This window comes from Epinephelus moara, chromosome 1 (assembly GCF_006386435.1).
Source record: "Epinephelus moara isolate mb chromosome 1, YSFRI_EMoa_1.0, whole genome shotgun sequence".
In the NCBI taxonomy this organism is placed as follows: domain Eukaryota; kingdom Metazoa; phylum Chordata; class Actinopteri; order Perciformes; family Serranidae; genus Epinephelus; species Epinephelus moara.
The window spans coordinates 25,753,954-25,777,645 of NC_065506.1; the positions used below are offsets into that span (position 1 = coordinate 25,753,954).

Consider the following 23,692-nt stretch of genomic DNA (forward strand, 5'->3'; position numbering starts at 1 on the left):
TTGTTTTAAGAGGAGGAGTTATGGGAGGAGGAGTGTAAACGCATGTTATGTCTTAAAGTTTTATCCAAACAAATAATTGAGAATGTATAATACCATAGGGACATCCTGTGTATAATATATATATATAATGAAATTTAGGCTATTTATTCAACCTATTCTTTGAATGCCCGTTCAGTTAACTGATTATTTTCCCCCATATATTCTTCTACTGTCTGTTTACACCTCTTCATATAGCCTATTTATTACTTCTCATTATGCATTTACATTTACTATATTCCTGTTTATACGCAGTTTATTCATTTACAATACCCTGCACAAAGTTTTGTTACTTCACTTATATTTTTGGACACATATTTACCTTGCTCTATTTTATATCTTGAATTTAGATTTTGCTTTTACTTGCATGACTTCACAACTTCATAACTGTTGCACTTTTGATAAGAATAAAAAACTTGACCCTAATCATGCCTCAGGAGGCTGTTGCATTCAGACAGGCAGATTAAAAACATGCTTATAATTAATGATCATCTACAAAAGCATGATTTGGATACAGTTTGGAAATTGCAAGAAAATTTGATCCCTGAAAATGTAGATTTCACACTCATCAAAAAGGACTTTGAATTGTCTGGCAACCCCAGTACTTCATTAACTTTGTTTTTTGTTTTTTTTTCCCCAGTACTTCATTAACTTTGTTTTTTGTTTTTTTTTTAAATTTTTTTGTTATATTATGTTTAAGTTAAGTTTAATTCCTTTATTAATCCCCCTGAGGGGAAATTCAATGTTTTCACTCTTGCTTGTCAATTACACACAGGTCCGAAAGACACACACATGCACAAACAGGACCTATACATGCACAGATTGGAGAGATGTCAGAGTGAGGGGGGCGCTACGCTTCGCAGCACTTCGTTGGCAGTATGGCCCTGAAATAAAACCAAACAGACTGGGTGTAAAGTCCATAGACAGCAGTGGACTGATTGTGTCATAGCCCATGTCCTCACTGGAGACCCTTTTAGTCATTTTCATATTTAGAACATAATGGAGATTCAAGTGTTCACTCTGGATGCCTTCACTAATTTACCTTTCAAGGGAAACCCTGCGGCCATTTGTCCACTGATGCATGTGAGTAAGGATTACTGTACAGTTATGTCATAATGCAGAGGAGCATATGGCGGTGTGCATTAGGACTTAAAGACACTTCTGCTTGTTGCTTTTGGTGTGTGTTTGGTGGTTTGCTCCTTGTTACATTTACTGATTAAAGGGACATTTTCAGTGAGTAAAGTTTGCCAGTTTTATTGCTCATGTTACATAATTTATTGTAAAATGAACAGGGCATAGTTATAGCACCCTGGCATGTTTTTAATCTATCCATCTATGTGCATGTACCTGTTTGAAATAATTACATGTCACAAGTGAAGGTGTATATTTGTGCATTGTGTGTGCGTTTCCAACAGGAACTGAGCGATGACTTGTATCAGAAGATAGCAGTAGAGATGAACCTGTCAGAAACAGCTTTCATCACCAGGATCAACCCCTCTGATAGTTTTACAACAGGTCAGATAATACAGAGTTAATTATATATCTGTAGATGGATTTAATAGAAATGCACATCTGTGGGACAGGTTTGCATTTCACCACAAGAATGAACCCCAGTATTATTATGATCCTTTGCCTATGTGCAACCATGTATTGTTGAGGCTCTTTGACTGGGAATAAAACTGTTGCAAGCAAATAAGTGGATATTGGAAACAATAAGGACATGTTAATGAAGATGTAAGTACCTGCTAGTGGCCAGTAGAAGCTGTGACCCTGACTGAACCTTAAATTATTAGTGTTGGATAAAAAAAACAGTGATTTTTTTTATGGTTAGAGCGTCAACATTTGTTCACAGAATGGCATTACAGGATAAGCCACCTAATATACAGTATGCAATATGCGAAATAGGCACACCTTTACATACTGTGTAGCTATGAGTAGCCTACAATATAGAAAGCACAGAGCTCATGGGATGAAAAACACAAACACTTTTACCTTTAGAGGAAAGAGCAGGCTTTATTTTTAAGTGTGGGCGACCCCCACTTACCGTTGCTGCCTTCACCATAGATTGGTTTGGAAAATCCAGGTGCACTGATGAGAAGCAAACAGACGAACATCAAACTGATGCCTCTGACTTCAGCGGCTGCTCTGATAAAGTCATAATGAACATGTTAATGATTGCAAGTAATTAAGTGGCTGTAAGACACAAGGTTAGAATGGCATGTCAGATACTGATAAAGGAACACCTCAACCCCAAGTGATTTTTATTTGTATGTCAGTTACCTCGTATTATACCGAATTCATTTTTCTCGGATGCCTCCAGTAAACGAAGAACAAAACAAAACAGATTTGACACGGAGCTGAACTAAAATTCAAACTTATCAATGGTGTCTTCACAGCCAGACTCCAATAACAAAAACATTAATTTTACCAGGCTGAACATGGAAGCAGCTGGTCTACCACTGCCTCGATTGGTGGTTTGTTTTATTATTTGTGTGACTTTGGTGAATCCAAACTAACCATTAAAAACACCAAAGTCACACAATAATGCAAACAAAGCTGATCGAGGCAGCATTGGACCAGCAGCTCTTGTGTTCAGTGAGGGAAAATGACTGTTTTTGTCATGGCTAAGTTTCACTTTTATTTCAGTTTCCAAATAGGACTGTCTGTTTGTGAAGCACTGAACACACGACTGGATAAATGTGACTTTGATTAAACTGCACGGGTTGTGCCAGAGTTCGTATGCCAGAAACACAAAGTTTTCTTCCAAATTCTGCAAAACACCAGGTGGGTAACTGATACACAAAAGGTCATTCAGGGGGTTAAGTATTCCTTTAAAGACATGCCGGCTGCAGGTTAAAGAGACATAGCTGTGAACCTTTGTGCGGTTTGCTGAGGCCATTTTTCCTTTATGTGTTCAGAAAAAATACCTGTCCTCAGCATTTTGACAGGTACGTTAACCACACAGCTAAGACTTGCATTGTTAGGAGTGAGAAGGACAATGCAGTGAGCTGCCAGTTAAAAATGCAGCGTGCAGTCACTCAGTCTCCACACAGAGAGGAATGTGTGTTATTTACACTCAGAAGAATCTTTCAACTAAAGTCACCATATATTACTGTAAAACTTAAACAGGTCTCAGGCTTCATTTGATAAAGAAATTAACTTCATAGTTACTGTGCTTGCACCTCAAGTATCGGCTATTTTACAGTTTACATGCAATTTTACTGCAAATACACTGCATTTGTAAATGTCACTGTATGGACGTGAATAAACAGGATTGATGTGCCATTATACCAAAAGACTAATCTCTTGCAGTCATGACAGAATAAGTAATAAAGCCTCAAGTGAATATTATTCAGTCTCCATGGTTTCACATTTTTCTTGCAGTTAAGCAGTAACTTATTGTACACATCAACACATTTTTTATCCATTTAAGAAATATTCAATGTGTTATATTCAACTGTTTTAGACTATATGTTCAAGTTCTGTATGTGTTAAATCACCTGTCCGATATGTGATTAACAGGATCACGCTTCAAACTTCGATGGTTTACACCAACCAATGAAGTGAACCTGTGTGGTCATGCCACTCTTGCCTCTGCTGCAGTGCTTTTCAACTGTAAGAGTAAGTTACAAAGCAAACACACACACACACACACACACACACACACACACACACACACACACACACACACTAATACACACAGTGCATCAAGGTTCATTGCCAGTTATAATCCCGTTCATGCACTGGCTTAATTTTTAACACAGGGACAGAAACACTGAATTTCATGAAGTTTAATTGAGAGACGTGTTGAAATTCTTAAGTAATCTAAAGTATTGTCAGCCAGCTTTACACTGTACAGTAGTGTTAGAGCCATTTCTGATTTCAAAAGGAAAGTACGGTTGAATTTGTGGCTCTAAAGGCATGTTTTTTTTTCAACGACATGGCCGTCTGCCTTGGTGTGGTCAGCCGGTCTCAGCCAGGCAATGGGAGACTCCTGTTGCTTAGAGCAAAGCGCAGTGATTTGAATGGCAGACAGGAAGTGATGCAAATTAAAACAAGAGAACCAACCACAATGAATGGAGCCTGTCTGGATGTAGAGACAGCATCTTGTAAGCCATCCTACCCTTGATTGCAGGCATGTCATAAATCCAGCCCAGGCGCCAATCATGGTCAATCATTGTCTCTCAAAATATACTGTATGTAGCCTGCCACACAATATTGGTTAATGAAGCAAGATCACCTTGCATTTTTTTTCTGTTCACCTCATGATAGCACATTATTAACAAGCGTTAAACAGTCACCTAGCAGAAGACATTTCCTGCTAGGTAGCAGACATGGCCACAGCGAAGAAGCTTAAAGTCAACAGCAAGAGATGTTGCTTTCAGGAGCGGTGGAAAGTTGAATATTTTTTCTCTTAAAGCTTAAAGACTAAACAGTTGCGTTTGTCTCATTTCTATGTCTATGTGTGTGTGTGTGTGTGTGTGTGTGTGTGTGTGTGTGTGTGTGTGTTTTTAATAATCCATTTATATGAGAGAAGCAGCTGGTCCCCAGGTATTTTCACTTTACCTAATCCCCCATTCCAAGAAGTTTCAACAGTCTGGACACCCCTGCTTGGTGGTGTTGCATTTAAATTTGTCCCAACAGCTTTGGTGACCTGCTTTGTCCGTAAACATGCCAAACATATTAGAAAACATTCCTGCACGGCGCAAAGATGCAAAATAACAAAATGAATGTTTTGATCGAAGTATTAAGTTTTTCTTCTTTGTAATCACCAACAATCTTATAATTTCATAGTTACTGTAACAGATTACAATAACAACATATAACTCTGTTAAATGTAACTACTTACTCCTCACCATTGTTCATCATCCACCTGTGAGCACAATGTTATCTTTGAATATATTATGTCTGTCAGAGAATGTCAACCCCAAACTGGTGTTTGAGACCAGGAGTGGAGATCTGGCTGTCATCCAGCAGGGGGAGGGATACCTCATGGACTTTCCTCTCAACCCACCCACCCAGCAGGTACAGTATGTGGTCAGAAGGACAAGGCACTCCTGGCTGAAATCTACTGTTATAGGTTCAATTATTTGTCTCAAAATGTGTATTTATGTTAATAAGTGAGGGATACATAAGGGCTTTAAGGTTAAATTAAGATTAGATTTTCCAAAAGAAACTTTGCAAAGTATTTTAAAATACAACAAAATGCTATTATTTTAAGAGTTTTTTTCTAAAAATCCATTTTCACAGGATCCCAATGACTTCAGAGACATCATCCAGGTCAGTAAGGCACCTACTCTCTCTCTGTGAGAGCATGTTTCACAGCAGAATCTGTATGTGCAGCATGTGCCGGTGTGAATATGTTCCTGTGTGTTTGTGAGTGAATGTTTAACTGTGTCGCTGCGGGATACAGGCTGCAGTTGGAAACCTCCCAATCCAGGATGTTTATCTGAGCTCCACCACCAAGAAACTGATGGTTCGACTGGCTGACAGCTGTGACAGGTTACAATCATACTCATACACACTTGTAGTATAATAGTTATTCATCTTTACACGTGGACAGCAGTTCCTAAATCCCTCACTTGTGTTTTGCCATGCTTATGAGTAGCTTTACATTTGTTTTGCATGTGTGTGTTTCTGCAGGTCAGCACTAACCAGTCTGAGAGTTGATCCTGTCGCTTTGCAGAGCAGTGATAGGAGTGGAAGAGTCAAAGGACTAATCCTCACCATGAAAGGTGACGAGCGCTTAAAATTAGATCCTTCGGTTAGACCGGAGGGATGTGATGTATAATTACATATTTTGACACGTTAACAGAACACTGTTAAGTCCTTAACTCTCCTGCCCTCAGCTCATCCAAAACTCTGCTGCCATCATTTTTATTTGGGCTAGGAAACATGACCACATTTAACGACCCTGGCTTTCTTACACTGGCTACCCTTTGCTCATAGAATAGATTTTATGTTATTGTTGATAAAGGATGATCTGCCTGGAGAGATCTGTGATTTCACTTATGGTTTTTTTGTTTTGTCTTTTTATATTTTTAGTTAATCTTACAATGTGCCTGGTTTTTGGCTCTTAATTCATTTCATTCTTTATGTTTTTTAATGTGTTTTTTTTTTATTGTAAAGCACTTTGTAACTGTGCTTTGAAAGGCTATGTAAATAAAGTTTATTAGTATGGATCATAAAAATGTCCTCATCTATCTGCCAACAGGATCCCCAGACTGCCAGCCAGGATACGACTTCTACTCCAGATACTTTGCTCCGTGGAATGGCATCCCTGAGGATCCCGTCACTGGTACACTACTACGACTACTTCTACTTGTACTACAGCAGCCCCAGTGGCCACACATTCAGACACAGTCTTTGTCGGGTTACAGAGTGTGATATCATGGCAACACGTAGCTCACTGGCAAAAATGCAAAAGCATGTACAGTGCCAGATGTGGCGCAATCACACAGTAAAATAGGTAAATGTTCAGTATGTGTCTTTTAAATGTAAAATTCTGTTAGTGTTCTGATTTTATTTATTTTGTGTCCCTGCAGGGTCGGCTCACACCGTGCTGGGTAGCTACTGGTCTAAGAAACTAGGAAAGAAGAGAATGCTGGGTAATTTGTTTAGCCAAATCCACATTAACATTTGAGTTCATCAGCAACTTGTCACTTTAAACCAGTCCACTTTAACAAGCCACAGAAAAAAACATTAAACAATGTGTCATGTCCCGCTATAAACAGTCTATAACTACTGAACTGAAACACAGTGACACTCGTATCATCTCCTGTGTGTGTTTGTGTAGCTTACCAGTGCTCCAGGCGAGGTGGAGAGCTGGAACTGGAAGTGAGAGACGACGGAAGAATCAACATAGGTGGACAGGCCGTCACTGTGCTGCTGGGAACGATCACACTATAGCCGAGGACACATGCAAGCAAAGAGAGTTGGGGATGACGGAACTGTCAGTATGTACCTGCACACAGGAGCAGACACAGGGTTTCCAACATTTGATAGAGATGGTTTAAATAAAAAGAAAAACAGCTTATTGTCCAGACTGGATCATCTAATATTTAAACATCACCAAGCAACACAATACAAGATGAAAAGAAGCTCTCACGCTTTGATAGTATTTGTATTATTTATTCACCACACAAAGGCAAAAATCACAATGTTAAAAAAGTAAAAATAAAATACAGACAAGACGGGTAAAATCAGAGGTTGTGTCGAAGTAGAATCACAGTTAGCTTCTGACGGGACGTTATCTGACATGCTCTACTCTACAGAAAAACTTAATCATCAGTTAAATCATCGCAGGTCATTAACATTAGATTACATCTGAGGCAAATATATTTCTTAAAGATGATGGTTTCCTACAAACTCCTGGAGTTTTAACTGGTGTCAAGATAGCAGGTAGTTTCCTTTGTATTCATTTTGTCTGCGTACACAAAGGAACAGACTCAGAAACCTCAGCCAATTGTTACAGTTTAACACTGTAAACTGATGAATAAAGAGAAATTAAGATTTATATACACGTGTTGTTTCACTTTCTTTGCTGTGTGGACCAATGTAGCTCATTCACAGATTTAAATAGAGTACTGCTGATGCAAGATTTCTTATGTTGAGCTGGAAAAAAAACTGATTTAGTAACTTAGGACTACAAATAATTCTGGTTCTTGTGACATTGTGATGCTTCATTTTTCGGTGTGAAGTCCCTGGTATACTGACTGATAGACATCCCTGAGCTTATCTGACTGTTGAGCAACATGAGCTATAAATAGTTTGGTCTCCATGTTCACATAAATACCGACTTTCTGTGTTGTGTGTGTGAATACTTACAGAAAGCACCAAAAGTCAAGTCTAAAATAGTCACAGTGTATCAACAGAGATATCTGATCTAAAAATATTTGCGTTTATAAATAGTGACCAGTCCTTGTTCAGGTTTAATGCATAGTACAGTAACCCACCACTGTCAGTTTCACAGATGCAGTGCAATGTTATGTGTTATAACAGCTGAATATCTAAGTACTTGAAACAGTCTATATTTGCTTTTAAATATTGAGTGCTTCAAGTGTGTTTACAATTAATCAACATTAAAAATAGCAGCGGTGGCTTGTAGAGGTTCAGCGTGGAGGTTTAGTTTGAATTACTGGTCCAAACTGACCATTTATTGATCAGCAAAAGCATGCAGCAACCGGAAAGGTGCTGAGCAGAGCATGTGTTTCAGTGTTTACATTTTATACAACAAAGCCACCCCTGTTCCAGAGTGCTTTGTTTAACAGAGACTGATTAAAATTATTCTATTATCAAACTTGTAATGTAAAAATCAAAGACAGCATCCCCTCTAACACCTACATGTTCCTCTTGTGTCATTCCTAGTGTTCTGATTAGTGCAATCTGTATCTCCAGTTAAACATCATCAAATCTTTGTCAAAAGGGACACAAAATATTTGGAGATGAGGCTGTAAAATTAGGCGACAAGCACTGACTGTAGGATGCAAATGCCACTGATCACAGCTGATCGCAGCCTCCAGATCAGTCAGTGTGTTTGCAGATTGGCACGAAATCTCAGTGCTGTTGAGGTGATCCACATTCACTGGCAGCTCCACTGTGAGACAGACAGGTGACCTGGAACACCATCAAGGCTTCGCAGACTTCTATCACAGGGACATGCTCGGTAAGGCCTTGTGAGCAGCTGGTGGGAGCTGGATAATGTGAAGTAAGGGTTCAGGAAAAAACAGTGTAGACACAGGATACATGAAAAAAGATAAAACAAACATGACATGTAACAAAAACTCTGGTTAAGTCATCCAAAAACTGCACAGAAGCAGTCTTGTAGCATCAGCCACAATTTGTTGGGAACACTGACGACTTCAACTGTTCAACAGAAAACAGCCCCAGTGCCAGCAAACAATTTGAGCTGGGAAATGAGCAGGAGGATCTGGGCACTGGTAAGATGGAGGGAAGATTACCACAGTTCATTTACATAATACCCTGGTTGAAACCGAGCAACTGTAAGTAAGTAATCCTCACATTGAAGAGTAATATATACTGTAATTAAAGGATATCATGTTCTCTTGCTGGAGATGGCTGAGTAGTTTCTCCACAGGTGCGTAGCGTCGTAGCGTTGTGGCAGAGCCCACCATCAGCAGCTTGTGTTTAGCTCTGGTGATGGCTACATTCAGGCGACGCCAGTCCTTCAACAGCTCTCCCAACTATGAAAGGAGACGCAGCAGAGAGTCAGATCAGGTTATCACTCACCTGTTCACTTGCTTGTTCCCCCATGCAGAAATGAGGCACAGAGAAAAGAAATGTAGATGGAGGAGTCAAAAAAAAAAGCAGATGGGAGGAGATGCACTTACGTGTCCTTCCTCTGCAGTGCTCTTGACAAAAGAGAAAATGATCAGACTTTTGTCCCGTCCTTGGTACCTGTCCACTGTATTCACTTCTACACCGGTGAAAGCAGAGGACTGCAGCAGAGCAGAGATGCTCTTTAACTGCTGCCTGTAGGGGGCGATCACACCTATATCACTGGGCTTACACCCTGCCTGGAGAAAGTTAAATGAACAGGGGGTCGAACCGAGTAAGTTACACCAATTATTTCACTTTCATTCACTGTATTAAAAACACGTTATGACCCTAAAGCTTACACCAGGACTTTAAAAACCTGCTGCATTATGACATAAACACTTGAGCATGAATTAGGCAACTAATGTACCTTTAACAGCAGTGACAGCAACTTGTGTATAAGAGCAGCCTCAGTGTGATTGCTTACACCTCCCTGCTCCACAGACTCCAGTGCTGGCACCTAAAGGGAACAGTCGAGAGAAACAAGATGTTGACCAGCACACCTTCACTGTCTTACTCACAACGACAGCCCAAGATCTGCTCTCTCAACTTATTTCTACCCCAACACAGCACATTTGCATCGTATACCAACCATGGAGCAATCTAGGAAGCAAACAGGGTTGCTGGGCAACAAGGTGCCCTGTATCCAATCCAGGTTGTGCTGCGGATGAGTCTCAGAGTAGGACCTAAGCTCTGACTGGACGGACAGCAAGAAGGGCAGGGTGAGCAGGGCCGTGGCGGTCCTCTCTGATCCGCACTCCAGCCGGCCCTCGTACATCAGGGAGTTACTGAGAGACATAATTGGCCTACAAACACAGAGCACACACTGTTAATTATGGAGGGGCAATCTTTCTGTTTGTCCTAAAGACTCCTGCTGTGCTGTTTTGTGGTTGTAATGTGAATAGAATTAAGTTCTCTCTGCAAGGCTAAAGCAAGAGAGAGCGCTATTCACAGTTTCTCTGTCTGAGATCAAAGTGAATTCAGATTTTTTTTTTTTATTCAAGATAATAAAGCGTGTACTAATGCACTGTTAGCAGTCAGAAGTTCAAGTTCAAGTAGAGTTAAGAATGGATAAGCACATAATAAACAAGACAAGATGACTGAGGCGTACAGTGTCGAATGTGTATGTAGGTGTACCTATTCATCCGGTACTGAACATTGAGTTGAACCACAGCTTCACCGTGGAGCTCAAGTCGCTTAAATAGACTTTCGTCCATCCCAAGTGACCTGCAGAAAAAAACAGACCAAAATTGATATTTCTATTGACAATGTTAAACTCTGTATTAATAACCAAACTGATACTGTCACATTTTACGTATCACACTTTAACATTAACCATGAAAACTGTCATGTTTTACCCTCATGACAAATGAATACAATTAATGTACTTGAGGCAATATTTTATTTCTCATTTTATCAAAATACACCTCATCTACACTCACGCATACTTTACCTAGCCTCCTGGTTTTGTACTATTGGTGGCAGCTGTTGGTGGTCTCCAACCAGGACAAATCTCTTGGCATAGAACAGCGGTCCCAGACAGATGGGCTGACTGATTTGTGAGGCTTCGTCTACGATGCAGAAGTCAAACCGCCGACGTGTGAACAGGGGATGCTTGATGCCCATACAGGTGGTTGCCACTACCAGCTAAACAGAGGGAGAAGATCAGTACTGAGTGGTCGGAAGTTTAGTCATTTTTTTAAATTGTTGTAAGTTACAATATGAATAAGTGACATGTCTTGATGACGTTGAGGTCTCATATCAAATATTCTAAACAACTAGGATCACTGCCTCACAGTTGAATGCCTCTGTGAATCTTGTCAAGTTGCAGTGACAGTTTACATCCATGAAAAAATTCCCTCAAGGTCTTCTTGAAGTATCGTGTTCATGAGAACGGGACGAACAGACGAACAAAGCAGTAACAATGCCTCCAGCCGTAGCTGGCGCCTCACCTCCTTGTTATAAAGCTGCTCTAACTCTGACAGAGTGTGAAGTCCTTTCTTTCTCGCACTTTCCTCTGTGTAAGGCAAGATGTCTGGATGAACCTGCAGCAGAAAATAAGAGTCAGAGGGGACAAAACACTTTTGAGTTTTTAAAATGTTCTTTTTTTAACTGTTAAATATTTAAAAAATAATTTTACCATATTACTTTATAACTTTAATATCTAACAGTGATTTGTACCTACAGTATGACACAGTTTATTTTAATTGCTGTAAAACAAATGTTGGAAGTGAAGACTTATTTTCTGTGCTGTACACACTGAATAACAGACGTCAAACTATAGCGCACCTTCTGCCCTTGCCCAAGACGCAGAAACCCAACCCGGAAGCGCTTTAGCTTCAGTAGGATGTTGTCAACAGCGGAGTGGGTGTAGCTGGTCAGTAACACACTGAACCCACACGCGTGAAGGATGCGAACCTGAATAAAAAAGTGAAGAAGAGACAAAGAGCAAGAAAGAAAGAGAGAATGATGGACGGTGGCACATCAGAAAAGACAGAGACAAAGGTGGGGTGACAGAGGGTTACAGTTCTGCTCTCACTAGGAAGTATATAATGCTGATTTATGGCTCAGGTGAAATTAGTCGATCATGTTAGGAGTTTACCAGGGTGCAGATGGTCGTGGTTTTGCCTGTGCCTGGCATGCCGACAATGAGTGTGTAGTCTTTAGATAACAAAACCTTCTTCATGGCCTGCTTCTGGGGTTTATTGAGACCTGCAAAGACACACACACACAAATGTATGAACTGACCTAACATGCAGACTTGTTTCTCAACCCGGGGGTCACCAAAGCTTTATGGAGGTTGCGAGGCCTTCTTGATTTTAAGAGGTGTAAAAAAAAAAAACTTTGAAAATATATAAACAGTAGGCCTGTATCTCAGCATTTCAATCATTCCTTTGAAGACAGAGAAAACTAAATTAAATTGTCATTTTTAAAGTTTAGGTTATTATTCAAGATATTAAATATCTCACAGGATAAGGGTACAGTGAAGATCTGAACACAAGCTATACTGACAGAGACTTTACTCTCTGCTTAACAGCCAAAAGAAAAAAAGAAAAACAAAAGAAAGTAAACGAGACAGGCAAAGAGGAAGAGCAAAGCAGCTTGGTCACCTTTGAGGATGTTGGCCACTGTGTCCTTGGCCTCTCTTGGCAGAACAGAACTGAGGTTGGAAATAAACTCAGGGGAGCGAAGGTCAACAACCAGCTCCCTCAGACGATCGCTGCGCAAACATAAAGTGTGTGAGGCTTTTATTTTAACTGTCACCTGATTAATTTTCTAGGGATAAGTTAGTTTTGCCATTACATACATGCTGTACTATGCTATCATAATGCATACTGCATTTTACTGTACCTACCTGTCCTGACAGTTTTCCATCAGTCTGGAGAGATTGGTGAGGTGAGTGCTGAGGCCCACCACACCTTCATCACTGTCCAGTCGAAACAACACACCCCGGAACTTAGACAGGTCCCTATAAAACACAAACAAAATGACTTCAATTGAGCAGCCAAGGAAGAAAAGTCCAAACAATTCAATGTCCCACAGTCGTCTTTGCCTTCGGTTGAAATACTTCAGTCAGCAGTTACGTGTGGGTTCCTTCTCACCTGTCCAGAGTGCAGCCAACTGATGTTCTGCTGACCTCACACAGGTATCCTGTTGCCAAACCAACCAGATTACCTTCCTGGTCGCTAACAACGATGCGATCACCACTGGCCAAACCACTGCTGGCCAACCCTTTCTGTGGAACCACAGTGCTGCGCTGGAAACGATGGAGGAAAACCCCTTCAGACGGCTCGGTCACCGGGCCACTGAGCTGCACGTTCCCCACACAGCTCCCATTCTTCTCACTAGAAACACAGGTCAGAGTGGGCAAATACTTCTAAGTATTTCATACAGTATGAAGGGGCTGATTTTATACAAGATTTTTGGGGGATTTGACTTTACTGGGAGTGTTTACATGTCTAAATATGAGCTGTTTACCTCTCCTCAGATGTCTGAAGCCACACACGCTTTCTGCTATTCTTGGCCTCCATGCTGGCGGCCTCAAGGCAGCAGAGCAGCAGCCAATGGGAGAAATAGCTCAGATGAGGTGGGGTCAGGTGACCTGTCTCCTCCTGCAGGAAGTCGCGCACAACATCCTCGCTGATGTCTGCAGAGTTGCCATCAAGCGCCCTGAAGGAAGGGTAAAGAACGAGGAAAGAGAGGAGGTAGGAAGAGAGGAAAGAGCACAAGATAGAGGAAGAGCTTAATGAGACCATTTCACTATGGTTTAAACTCGCCATTTCAACCCTCTGAATTAACAGTTTATTGCATGAACTGGGTTATGCTAACAATAAATTCTAATGCTCGTCATTTCCATGGCTTTTAAAATGAGTTTAAAAAGTTCACCTCTCATATAAAGCACAGTTTCTCTTCTGAGGACAGTACTGGCAGGTCTGTCTGTTGGTCAGGATCTCAGGAAGTCGAGACAGACGACTTCGCTTCGCCTCTTTCTCCACACAGTTGTGAATGTGATGAACCAAGGTGTTCCTCAGCTTCAGCAGCTCTGTGATAAACATAAAATTCACCAATGAAGGAGATGGAGGAGACACTGCTGTGAGAGAGTGTAGTAAGACAAGGCACCATCATGTCGTAATTCAAGCAAACAATTTAGTTGAAAGGGGGCTGCGTGTTTGTGTTTAATCATTTATAGACAGTCTACAATTGTTAATTGTACAAAATAATTTTATTATAATATTATTGGTCACAACTGATGTTGAGCAGGGTGGTTAAGCACATGTGGATGTACTGTACCTCTGCGGTCCATGTGGCTGGCCACTACAGGGTGCAGGTTGCCCGTCTTGAGGTAAAGCAGGAAGCCAGCATCAGAATTGTATCTTTCCAAGCTCATCAGAGTGTAAAGAATCACCTACACACAGACAAACACATCTATATGGATATCTTAAAACCACAGTTGTGCAAGTCAGTCAGCCTCATTAAATTTGTGTATATCAGTGTAAAGGCCTTTGCACACCATGCCACATTTTTTCTTAGGCGTATTTTTAAAAAAAATCTGTCATATGATAAAAAATTGTTAGGCACAAAAGAGACGTTTTCTTTCTTGCTTCTCTCCCCTTGAGGTACCTCCCTGGCTGTTGCCACTCTTTGGCTTCTTGCATTTGGCACTGCTGCTACCTGAAGGGGCTGAGCTGTCCTCCCTCTCCGTCTCCACACTGCCACTATCTCTCTGTCTGTGTGCAGTCTTCATCCTCTATTATATCCTCCTCTTTGTCATCATCATCATCCACCTCAATATTACTATCTGAGCTGTTAAAAGTAAGCTATCTGTGTTATAAAATATTACTCATAGCCCAGTTCCTGTCTCTTGTTGCGGATGTCTTGCAGGTTACACCACACTGTCTTCACTGCTTGTTGATCACACAACTCTCTGAAGGCTTCTGACGGATGCGAAAAAATGCCGAAAATCAAACGTGATCAGAAAATGTTAATGACAAACGAAAGTTTTGGAGTCTAACTGACATAACATGAGGTCGTATTTATTTCTAAACTTGCAATTTCCAACGAAAAGTAAAGACTCGGTGTGCATAGGCCTTAAACCTGCTTTTTACCTGACCCAACCAGGTGACATGTTCGTTGAGCATGCTGTGATCTACCAACCTGACTACGATGCTCAATCGAGTTTGACTCTTTTCCAGTTTTCAGCTCCAGGGGGACAGTCTTCTCCTCCAGGGCTCTGTGACTACCACCTCGTGGTCTTTGGATTCGAACTCGTGCCGTCACATCGATTTTCCCTTTCAGACCAAATCTCGGTGACCACACATTCTCTTCTATGTCTGCCAGCTCTGCTACGGTGACAACAGTTGACGAATCCTGACACCTGCTCGGAGCTTTGCTGCTGTAAGGTGATAAAACCTTATTTTCCCACTGGGTTTAGGTAACTGCACTTTTTTCATAAGCATTACAATGATTACTGCAAGACATGGATACAAAACAATTGGTAGACTCTAGCAGAACTAATAAGGTTTTATTAGAAAATCTGTAGCGCTGTGTGTGTGTGTGCGCGTGCATACACATACATTTTGAGGCTGATAGCTTTTGGGGTTGGAGAGCAGAGGTATTCCTTTGCCCAATGCTCCAGTGAGGGCAGATAATCGTGTAGTTCCTGCTTCATCTCTTCCTGACTTACACCCAAACTGTACCTACAGACAAATGGACAAAACACAAACATAACTGAAAGAGACAAAGAATACACACAAAAGCCGTTTTCCATTATGAACATCTGTAAAATGTATGTTTACACACATGAAAAGTTCTGCAGCACCCTGCAGGGTTTCACCTGACCACTTACATGTCTCCCAAGTACTGAGGACGACACAGGGCTTCGTCAGCCAGCTTAGACAGTGTCGCCAAAGAAAAATCTTTAGCTGTAGCTGCTCTCTGGAAGACTTCATGGACCATGGTGCCGTTCAGCATTTGCTTGGAGCCACCGTCAAAACTCTGCGTCACAGCAAACAGAAAAAACAGGAGAGGGTCAAGAGTGTATCTGGGCTGTCCATTTCAAAATGAAATTGGAAATTTAAGAAAAACAAATCAACCATAACATAAAAATTAGGCCATGATATTAGTTGTATTACCTTGAACATATCTCCCAGTACTGCACGCCTCATGCAGCGGATGGAGCTTGAGATGCTGGTACCAGAAATGAGGCTATCAGGTAGTAAAACTAGGAAACCCTGCTCCCTATCTATCACCCAGGATCCACCATCAGAGCGGCCCTCTAGATGCACCACATCACCTCGACAAACAGGCGTCATCTCCCTAAAAATGCCCAAAGAATAAAAAATGTATACCAATACAGACACACAAACATGCATACTGAAGACCTAATGCATAAGATACATCAATACACCCAAACACACAGTCCCTGATCATCACACTTGGTCAATTTATCAGACAGAGAAAATAAATTCAAATGCACATCATATATCAATGTACAAACATCTATACACAAAAAGAAATGACAACCGGTCCAGTGTGTCGGATTTAGGGGCATCTATTCGCAGAAACTGTATGTAATAATTCTAGCTATGATTTAATTAGTTCATAAACACCTGAAAATAACAACGAGTAATGAGAGCTTAAAAATGAACAAATTGGAGAGACATCTCCAAATGAGGCACGCTCAGCATCGGAGCAGGTCAAAGAAATCTTTCCTGCAAAAGAAGTCACATGTTTGTTTGTGTAGCATCTTAGTTATGTGTTTCATATGTCTGTTACGCCCAGTTTAGACCAAAGATTTGCGACAACACGAGTTGAAACATGCAACTTCTTGCAATGTGCTGTTCTACAACATTCTAAAAACCTGCCAGTTCACACCAATATAACTAGATGAGACAGTGTATCATCTCTATGCAACCACTCTCTGTACCTCTGCTCCGATTGCAGCTTTCCAGGCTTATTTTGTGGCTGAATATAACTTGTAGCTTCTTAAAATATGAGTGAGGATAGTGATAGTGAGATACGGGCTACAGCTGCATTTGTAGTAGTGATGCAACGGTGAAAAACAAACAAAGCAAGCATCAGATGGACTGTACTCATAATAAATACGCAGTGCCAATTAGTTAGTAAATGAGAATGTGTGTGTGCTGGGGCATAAGCACATACAGCGAGCAGCAGCAGTGACCCACTGTCCAAAACCAGCATGCGTGAGGACGGAAACAGAAGGCTTGGCAGGGACAGAGCACCTGCCGTAGCAGGCAAACACACCGCTGGTGATTTGACCAGCTGAGTTGCAGGTGACACCATCAGCCGGCTTGAGTCGAGCTCAGACCGCCTGGTTCACACTGCTGCAACTTTTCTCTGCATGTTCTATAACGGTTTCATCTTGTCGCAAATCTTTGGTCTGAACTGGGTTTAAGTTGGTGTGTTGCTGCAGTAGTTTGCTAACATGACTTGTCAGTGTACGCTAAAAGGGAATCAGTTCATAAATAAACAGCTCCATAGTGCTACTAGACGTCAAAAACTTCACAAGTTAAATTCAAATACACAAGAAAAAAGAAGAGAATAGAAATAGACACATGCATACACCAGCATACAGTGTTCATCATATTTACCATCCATCTTTCAGCAGACATGTCTCCGTTGGATTTAGAGATCTGGAGCATGAGATGGTCAGTGTTTTGTGGCCAGGCCTCTCCTCCACGTCTGAAACCCAGTAGCGGTTGTTTAGGCCTCCAGAAAGGATCACATGGTCTGGCACCTTACTGCAGGGACAAAGAGGACTTATGTCATATATGCTTATGTTTTGTCAATCATCCATGGTGCATCATTTCTTATTGAGTGAAGCTTATTCTTTACTAAGTCAAGTGCTTGAACACAAATACTCCACGTGTCATGTGCCCTATTTCCATCTATTATTGACACAAGAAAATTCATCATCACATAACCTGGTCAAACGATGCAGCAACATTGTCCAAGCAAGCGTATTCATGGTTCTCTCACCTGGGCTTTTTGGATTGATGCTCTTTGACAAGACCTTCATTGTGATCCATCTGCTCCGCAAACCAGCTCTCGTCCAACCTCTCTTCCACAGGACACGCAGACATCGTTCCTGTATTTTCTTCTGTGCAACAAAATAGCAAAATTAAAAATAAAAAAAGAGGTTAGCAGGGAATAAAAGCAAACTAAGTACAAAGAAATGGTTGAGAATACTGTAATAACATAATACTGATGTCACTGTTAAATAAATAAAAAACTGCATTCAGTTTTAATAACTTAGGGTTCATCACACAGACACTTTGTTTCAGAGAAAACACTTTTGAACCTTGCAGATTCATTCAAGTGGAGCCAGTGCAACACACCTGCTTTTTCGTTAGAGTCAAAAATAGTAACATTTTATCATGTTAACAACATGCAGTTTTATCTAAAACAAACAAACAAAAAAAGTAGCTTGCAATTAATATTTCAGCTCTATCAGTGTACCTCCAGCTCGCTCCTGATCCGACTTTGTCCCGTCATCTCCATCTTTTGTTGATGTCAATGCTGTTCTTGAAGCTCCTGTCTTAACATCAATCTTTCCCTCTGTGGCTCTTCTCTGCGTCACAGGTGTGACAGTTTCACTAGGTTTGTACATGTGAGTAGTAAGAGTGTCCTTATCCAGATGAGTGTGTGGGTTTGTCTCAGGTGTTTTCTGATCAGTTATCACAGTAAAACCAGAATTTTTCTCATTCACATTTCTCTCTACCTGATGTTTTCCCTGTTCCCCAACAGAGATTTTGTTGTCATTAAAAACTACTTCAGCGCCTCTGCTGTGACCCTCTAATCTTTTAGACCGACCCTCTGACTGGTAGCTGGAGAAATGAGGTGTCTTCAAAGGGCCGATCAAAGGTGTCGTTGCTTTCAGGTTGCCACCTGTGGGACTGAGCGCAATTCTTTGTGCCAGTGGATTCGCATTTCTTGATCTTTTGGCACCCTGAGACTGTTGAGGAGGGCTGATGAGTCTTTTTACAGGCCCAGACAATCCCTTCTCCCTCTTGGTGTTTCCTCCCTCCTCAGTCATAACTCTCCGTATACTCTTCCCTCTGGCGCGCGGACTACGGCAGATGGGGGACAGTTGGATGAGCTTCTCCAGGCTCGCCACCTCTCTGCTGGTCTGGTCTCTGGAGGGAGAACAGCAAGCAAGCCTGATCTGACTGTTGGGGGTCTCAGGCACAGAGAGGACAAGATCTGGCGAGGAGGGTAGGAGGTTTTCAAGGTCCCCAAGGACACTCCTCTTTAAGGGGGAATGGCATCTGAATGTAGAGGTTTCACCATCTTTGATGTGAGGTTCAGTCTTGGCCAGTGCAGAGCCAGCCACAGATAATTTTGTGGACGATGACAAGACCTAAAAACAACACAGTCAAATAAGCATTTTAAAATATAAGCTAAAAATTATTAGTAGATTGTTTATATAAATTAGAGAGAGATGCAATAATGCCTTACAACACAAGAAGAAACAAAAGTACATAAAAACAACAAAGGTGAAAAAGAGACGAGCTAGGAAATAACAGAAGATAATGTGAATAAAAGACAATACACAAATGCACTGGATAAAAGGAATAAAATGAGTAAGACAATAACATCCTTGGCAAAAGCAACTTCAAGAGGAGTGTAATGACTTTACATGAAAAGCAGAATGTGCCATGTCGCAAACAACCAAAAAGCACAGAGCAATTACACATGGTAGATACTATATTGATGTAATATAAAATGTCTGGGAATTTTAATTAACTTTAATTTTAATTAACTTTAATTTTAATTAACTTTAATTGACTGGCTTAATGTGATGCATGAAATTCATATTATGGAAAAATTAACCTTTGAGCTGAGAATTAAGAGAGCTTTATTTGGAAAAATTGGACGGGATAAACTGAATTTATTAAGCCATATAGCACAGACTGCTGGCCGATGTACCTAATGAATCAGTGTACTGTTGTTAATTTCCTGAATGATGCTAACTCTATGTGTGCTGTCATGCTGTGAGGGCCTAAAGGTGATGCATTCAATGGGCAATTCAATGTAAAACGCCCAAACTAGATACTCCAAGAGGTGCTGTGATGCACTGTGATACCGCCAAAATCCAAAGATATATCGTGATGCAGTTGTTCGATCATACCGCCCAGCACTACAGGATCCCCTGGGAACCTGCTACACTTGGACCTTAGGGTCCTTTCTTTTGACTACAAGTATTTATTTAATAATTTGTATTACCTTGTTTTTGTTTGTTAGCTAGCTAGTTAGTTAGTTTGTTTAAATGGTAGGGTTTAATTAATTCGTCTTTCTGTTATTATTTGTCTATTTAATGCATGGCATTTTGTCAGCTTCAAAAAAGTATGTTGTGCAAGTGGCTTTGTACCTGATGATTTCTTTTTTGAATTTAAATAAAAAGAAAATTATAAAAAATATTAACTGTCTGGGAATTTTGATTTTCCTGGTATTATAGCTATTAACAGTCAAATGCTAAAATTTTCTATAAACCTCTACTTATTAAAGTGCTATATGCACTTTACTACTAATTATCTCCCAATTTTTTCATCTGACTGAGTTATCAATAACTGACATTACGTAATAATGTCATGGTGAGATTTCAAATGACAAAAAGCAGCAAAGACAGAAACAACTCACTGAAAGAAAAATAAAATAAAATGTACCTTCTGGTGATTCTGAGAGGAAAAGAAAGAGGAGATGTTCCTCTGCCCTCCTGGAGCCTGACAGAAATCATAAACCAAACAGTTACCAACATTTCACTGCTGTTGTCCAGCATATTGAAACACAGCATGTTGTTTAAACTGGATCCTCCACACACACACTGAAGCTCCAGGTAACAGCAATAACTCATTGTTCATGTTCATTTAGACAGTACATGGATATGTAAGTTACATATGTATCAATTTAAAACCTCACTTGTGTGAAACGTCGCATTGTTTGTATGTACATAGGTGTTCTGAGTGTTTATATCCTTCACTGTTGACCATAAACAAATAAAAGATGGCTGCACTGGAGGGATGAATAAAAGTCAGTCAGAGCAGACAGACACAACTGAGTTAATAACAGACTGCACACATAATAAACGATGACAGGTGTCGTTACTTTACGTTAAATGCTTTTATTGTTACCACAGAGAAACAAAGTGAAGTTAGCTAAATCTCCTGAACTCACCTGGGTCTTCTTCAGTTTGGTCCTGTTCATGGTGACTCTGATTAAACAGCCAGGTGTGTGTGTGTAACTATGTGTGTTTACGCCACACAGCCAGCCTGTCTAACAGAGGTAAAGGAGCTGTTTGTTAGCGATATGTTTTTAGCTAACGGACCGACGGTGTTGTCAACGGACAGCTAACCGCTACACCTACATGAAAAGTGCATCTCCACAACCAGGAGAGTACCCTTACACACTTAGCTGACGTTATTTTCCCGTGTAAATTAACGTTACTGGACTGATTCGATGTTTAAAGCCATCCTCTTGATGTCTCTGGGGCGCCAAAGTTTCAGCTTCGCGCAACGGAAATGACGTCACATGAAGTTCCGCTTTTCTTCTTTCCTTTAGAAGCGCGCAACTAGGGGGCAGTCCACGGCCACACATCATAGCAGAGGTGACAAGGAGTTCTCAAGGTTTTTTGTGATCTCTTGGGACATCTAAATAACATATTAAAGTAATATAAAAGTATGTTATAAAACTATAAAAGCATATACAAGTATACTATTATATACCTCGTGGATCAAGTTCGATTCAAGGCTCGAAATTTGGGGCCATTATCTCACAGCATCACACAAAGAAGTGCATATCTCTGCTCCTGAACATGACATTATCATATAATTTATGTCTAAACATTAGTTTTTAGGATGTTCTTTCACATATAACCATCAGATATGACCTGTTCTGGATGTATATGTGCAATTAGGGGGTACCCGTACCTCACAATGACCTATATTGAATCCAGACAGTCTGTAAAATTGGGTGATGAAGCATATTTTCATTCAGTTTTCTGCACATACAAATGTGTTTGTCCATGAAAACCATGATGCATATCAGCACTCAAACTGAGACTTGAAACACGCCTTGGCTTGTTCATTCTTTTGTTGAACTGTTGGTGCCATTGAAGGTTGACGTCTGGGAAGCGTTATTTTGTTGAAATATAATCTAGAGATTAAAAAAAACAACATAATACTAAACTAGAATTTGCCACCTTGGGTGGTACCAGTTAGTGAAAATTCTGACCTGGGCCAATAAAACACGATCACCACCAATTTCCCAAAATGCTTTCGACCATAACAAATAGATGTTTCCTCTACTGCCCCGTATGTGTTTCCTATTCCATCCCATCAAAGATGCACAGTATGTCTTGTTCTGGTACATCATCATGAAGCACAGCTGGCAGTGTTTGACAATATCTGGGAGATCCACTGACTACTTGAAACAAGGGTGACGATGTTTAATAAACCCAAAGACTGGAGTGCGTGTGGAGCAACTAAATTAAGATCATAAAGTGTAGTAGCCCATGTGTACTTCATGATTACTGTTCACCACTGCAACATCTGTTCATATTTATTTATTTATTTATTGCATTTTCATTTGATGCTTGACCATATTTCCTGGTAAGACTGTAATATCTTTTATAATTGAAAACCCCAATAAAACCTGCTCAAAAGATGGATGGAAAATGCTCAATATTCCGATGGGATCACACCCCTTTGTGAAGAGCAGAAGGAGATTCTTTAGGATGGTCCTCTCTGTATCAGAGGAGAAAAATGCACGGTTTTTACTTAAAAATCCAGTCGTTTGTCCTTATATACCAGCAACTATTGCACTCCTTCATATCATATTCTTTAAAATGTCCACAGGGTGCACACAGAGCTTGATAAAGCTGCTTTCTCTTCTCATGCACCCAGGTGTGGAATGAGCCTCAAAATGTTGTTGCCTTTAAGAAGCACTCCCTTCCTTGAACATTCTTTCTTTAATCTTTTAAAAACTGCCTTGAATGAAATACAGTACTGTATGTTGCTGTTTTATATAGCCCTTACCCAGGTGGAGTGAGTATGAACATAACTTGTGCTGTTTTAATGTGCAGTGTTCACTGACCTGTGTCCTCAGGAAGGGTGATGGGTACAGCACAGTCTTTGTCTTTCGATGTGCAAAAATAAATCAATAAAAATAAAAGGAAAATAAAAAATAGTATCTCAGCTGCTGTTGGTCTGTTGGTGTTTTTCTGCTCAGGTTTCAGACACCTGGCTGGAATTTCTATATTAATCTTTAAAGTGGACTTTGATCAGAAGTTACAAATGTTCATGTATGGGTCACATGAATTGCGGCTGAACAGCTGATGTTATAAAGTTGGCTCCACCTTAAAACAACAGCCACAGTTGATACAATGGATTTTATTTAACCAAATGATTTTTGTTGGTACTGTTTTTTTTTAATTAATTATTATTATCTTTTATTTTAAAGCAGCAGCAATTTAAAGAATTCACTTAGTTCCTTTGCTTATGACCGACACAAAAAAACCTTTGTTACCTTGCCTTACATTTAAAGTACAAGAACAGGGAAAAAGGTAAAAGATAAAATTCAATTCAGCTTTGGATTTTAAAGGGTCAGTTCAACCCAAAATCAAAATATATATTTTTCCTCTTACCTGTAGTGCCATTTATCACTCTAGATTGTTTTTATGTGAGTTGCCGAATGTTAGAGATATCGGCCGCAGAGTTGTCTGCCTTCTCTTGAGTATAATGGAACTAGCACCACTGAGCTAGTTAATGTAACAACGCAGCTGAGGAGGACGCCATTAATGTTT

General features: G+C 40.4%; 2 protein-coding genes across 2 annotated transcripts; one reads left to right on the forward strand and one right to left on the reverse strand.

Moving 5' to 3' along the window:
• The first annotated feature begins 863 nt into the window (after positions 1–863).
• Positions 864–7,552, forward strand: LOC126385547 (phenazine biosynthesis-like domain-containing protein 1). Its single transcript, XM_050037357.1, has 10 exons — positions 864–1,119; positions 1,452–1,551; positions 3,559–3,657; positions 4,952–5,061; positions 5,287–5,316; positions 5,450–5,538; positions 5,680–5,771; positions 6,251–6,334; positions 6,582–6,644; positions 6,833–7,552. Exons 1-10 carry the CDS (start codon positions 1,036–1,038, stop codon positions 6,943–6,945), a joined length of 864 nt encoding a protein of 287 aa, XP_049893314.1. The 5' UTR covers positions 864–1,035; the 3' UTR covers positions 6,946–7,552.
• Positions 7,553–7,695: 143 nt separating this feature from the next.
• dna2 (DNA replication helicase/nuclease 2) lies at positions 7,696–21,396 on the reverse strand. Its single transcript, XM_050035360.1, has 25 exons — positions 21,067–21,396; positions 20,559–20,615; positions 18,352–19,252; positions 17,872–17,992; positions 17,484–17,633; positions 16,005–16,188; positions 15,719–15,867; positions 15,447–15,569; positions 15,028–15,265; positions 14,164–14,278; positions 13,759–13,915; positions 13,351–13,542; positions 12,975–13,217; positions 12,728–12,841; positions 12,483–12,592; positions 11,975–12,084; positions 11,662–11,790; positions 11,325–11,417; positions 10,826–11,019; positions 10,510–10,599; positions 9,965–10,178; positions 9,743–9,832; positions 9,387–9,572; positions 9,091–9,239; positions 7,696–8,736 (listed from the first exon to the last, which is right to left on the reverse strand). The coding sequence occupies exons 1-25, from the start codon at positions 21,094–21,096 to the stop codon at positions 8,685–8,687; spliced, it is 4,191 nt and encodes a 1,396-aa protein (XP_049891317.1). The 5' UTR covers positions 21,097–21,396; the 3' UTR covers positions 7,696–8,684.
• Between the last annotated feature and the right edge of the window lie 2,296 nt (positions 21,397–23,692).

Bases quoted from the DNA above. Each gene is read 5' to 3' on its own strand.
- LOC126385547 (XM_050037357.1), top strand. From the start codon at position 1,036: ATGGAGATTCAAGTGTTCACTCTGGATGCCTTCACTAATTTACCTTTC. The intron at 3,658-4,951 runs GTAAGTTACAAA...TATGTCTGTCAG, and splicing joins AGTGCTTTTCAACTGTAAGA to AGAATGTCAACCCCAAACTG. The intron at 5,772-6,250 runs GTGACGAGCGCT...ATCTGCCAACAG, and splicing joins ACTAATCCTCACCATGAAAG to GATCCCCAGACTGCCAGCCA.
- dna2 (XM_050035360.1), bottom strand. From the start codon at position 21,096: ATGAACAGGACCAAACTGAAGAAGACCCAG. The intron at 16,189-17,483 runs GTAAATATGATG...GGGCATTTTTAG, and splicing joins TGTCTGCTGAAAGATGGATG to GGAGATGACGCCTGTTTGTC. The intron at 10,179-10,509 runs GTACACCTACAT...CTGTGTTTGTAG, and splicing joins GTTCAGTACCGGATGAATAG to GCCAATTATGTCTCTCAGTA.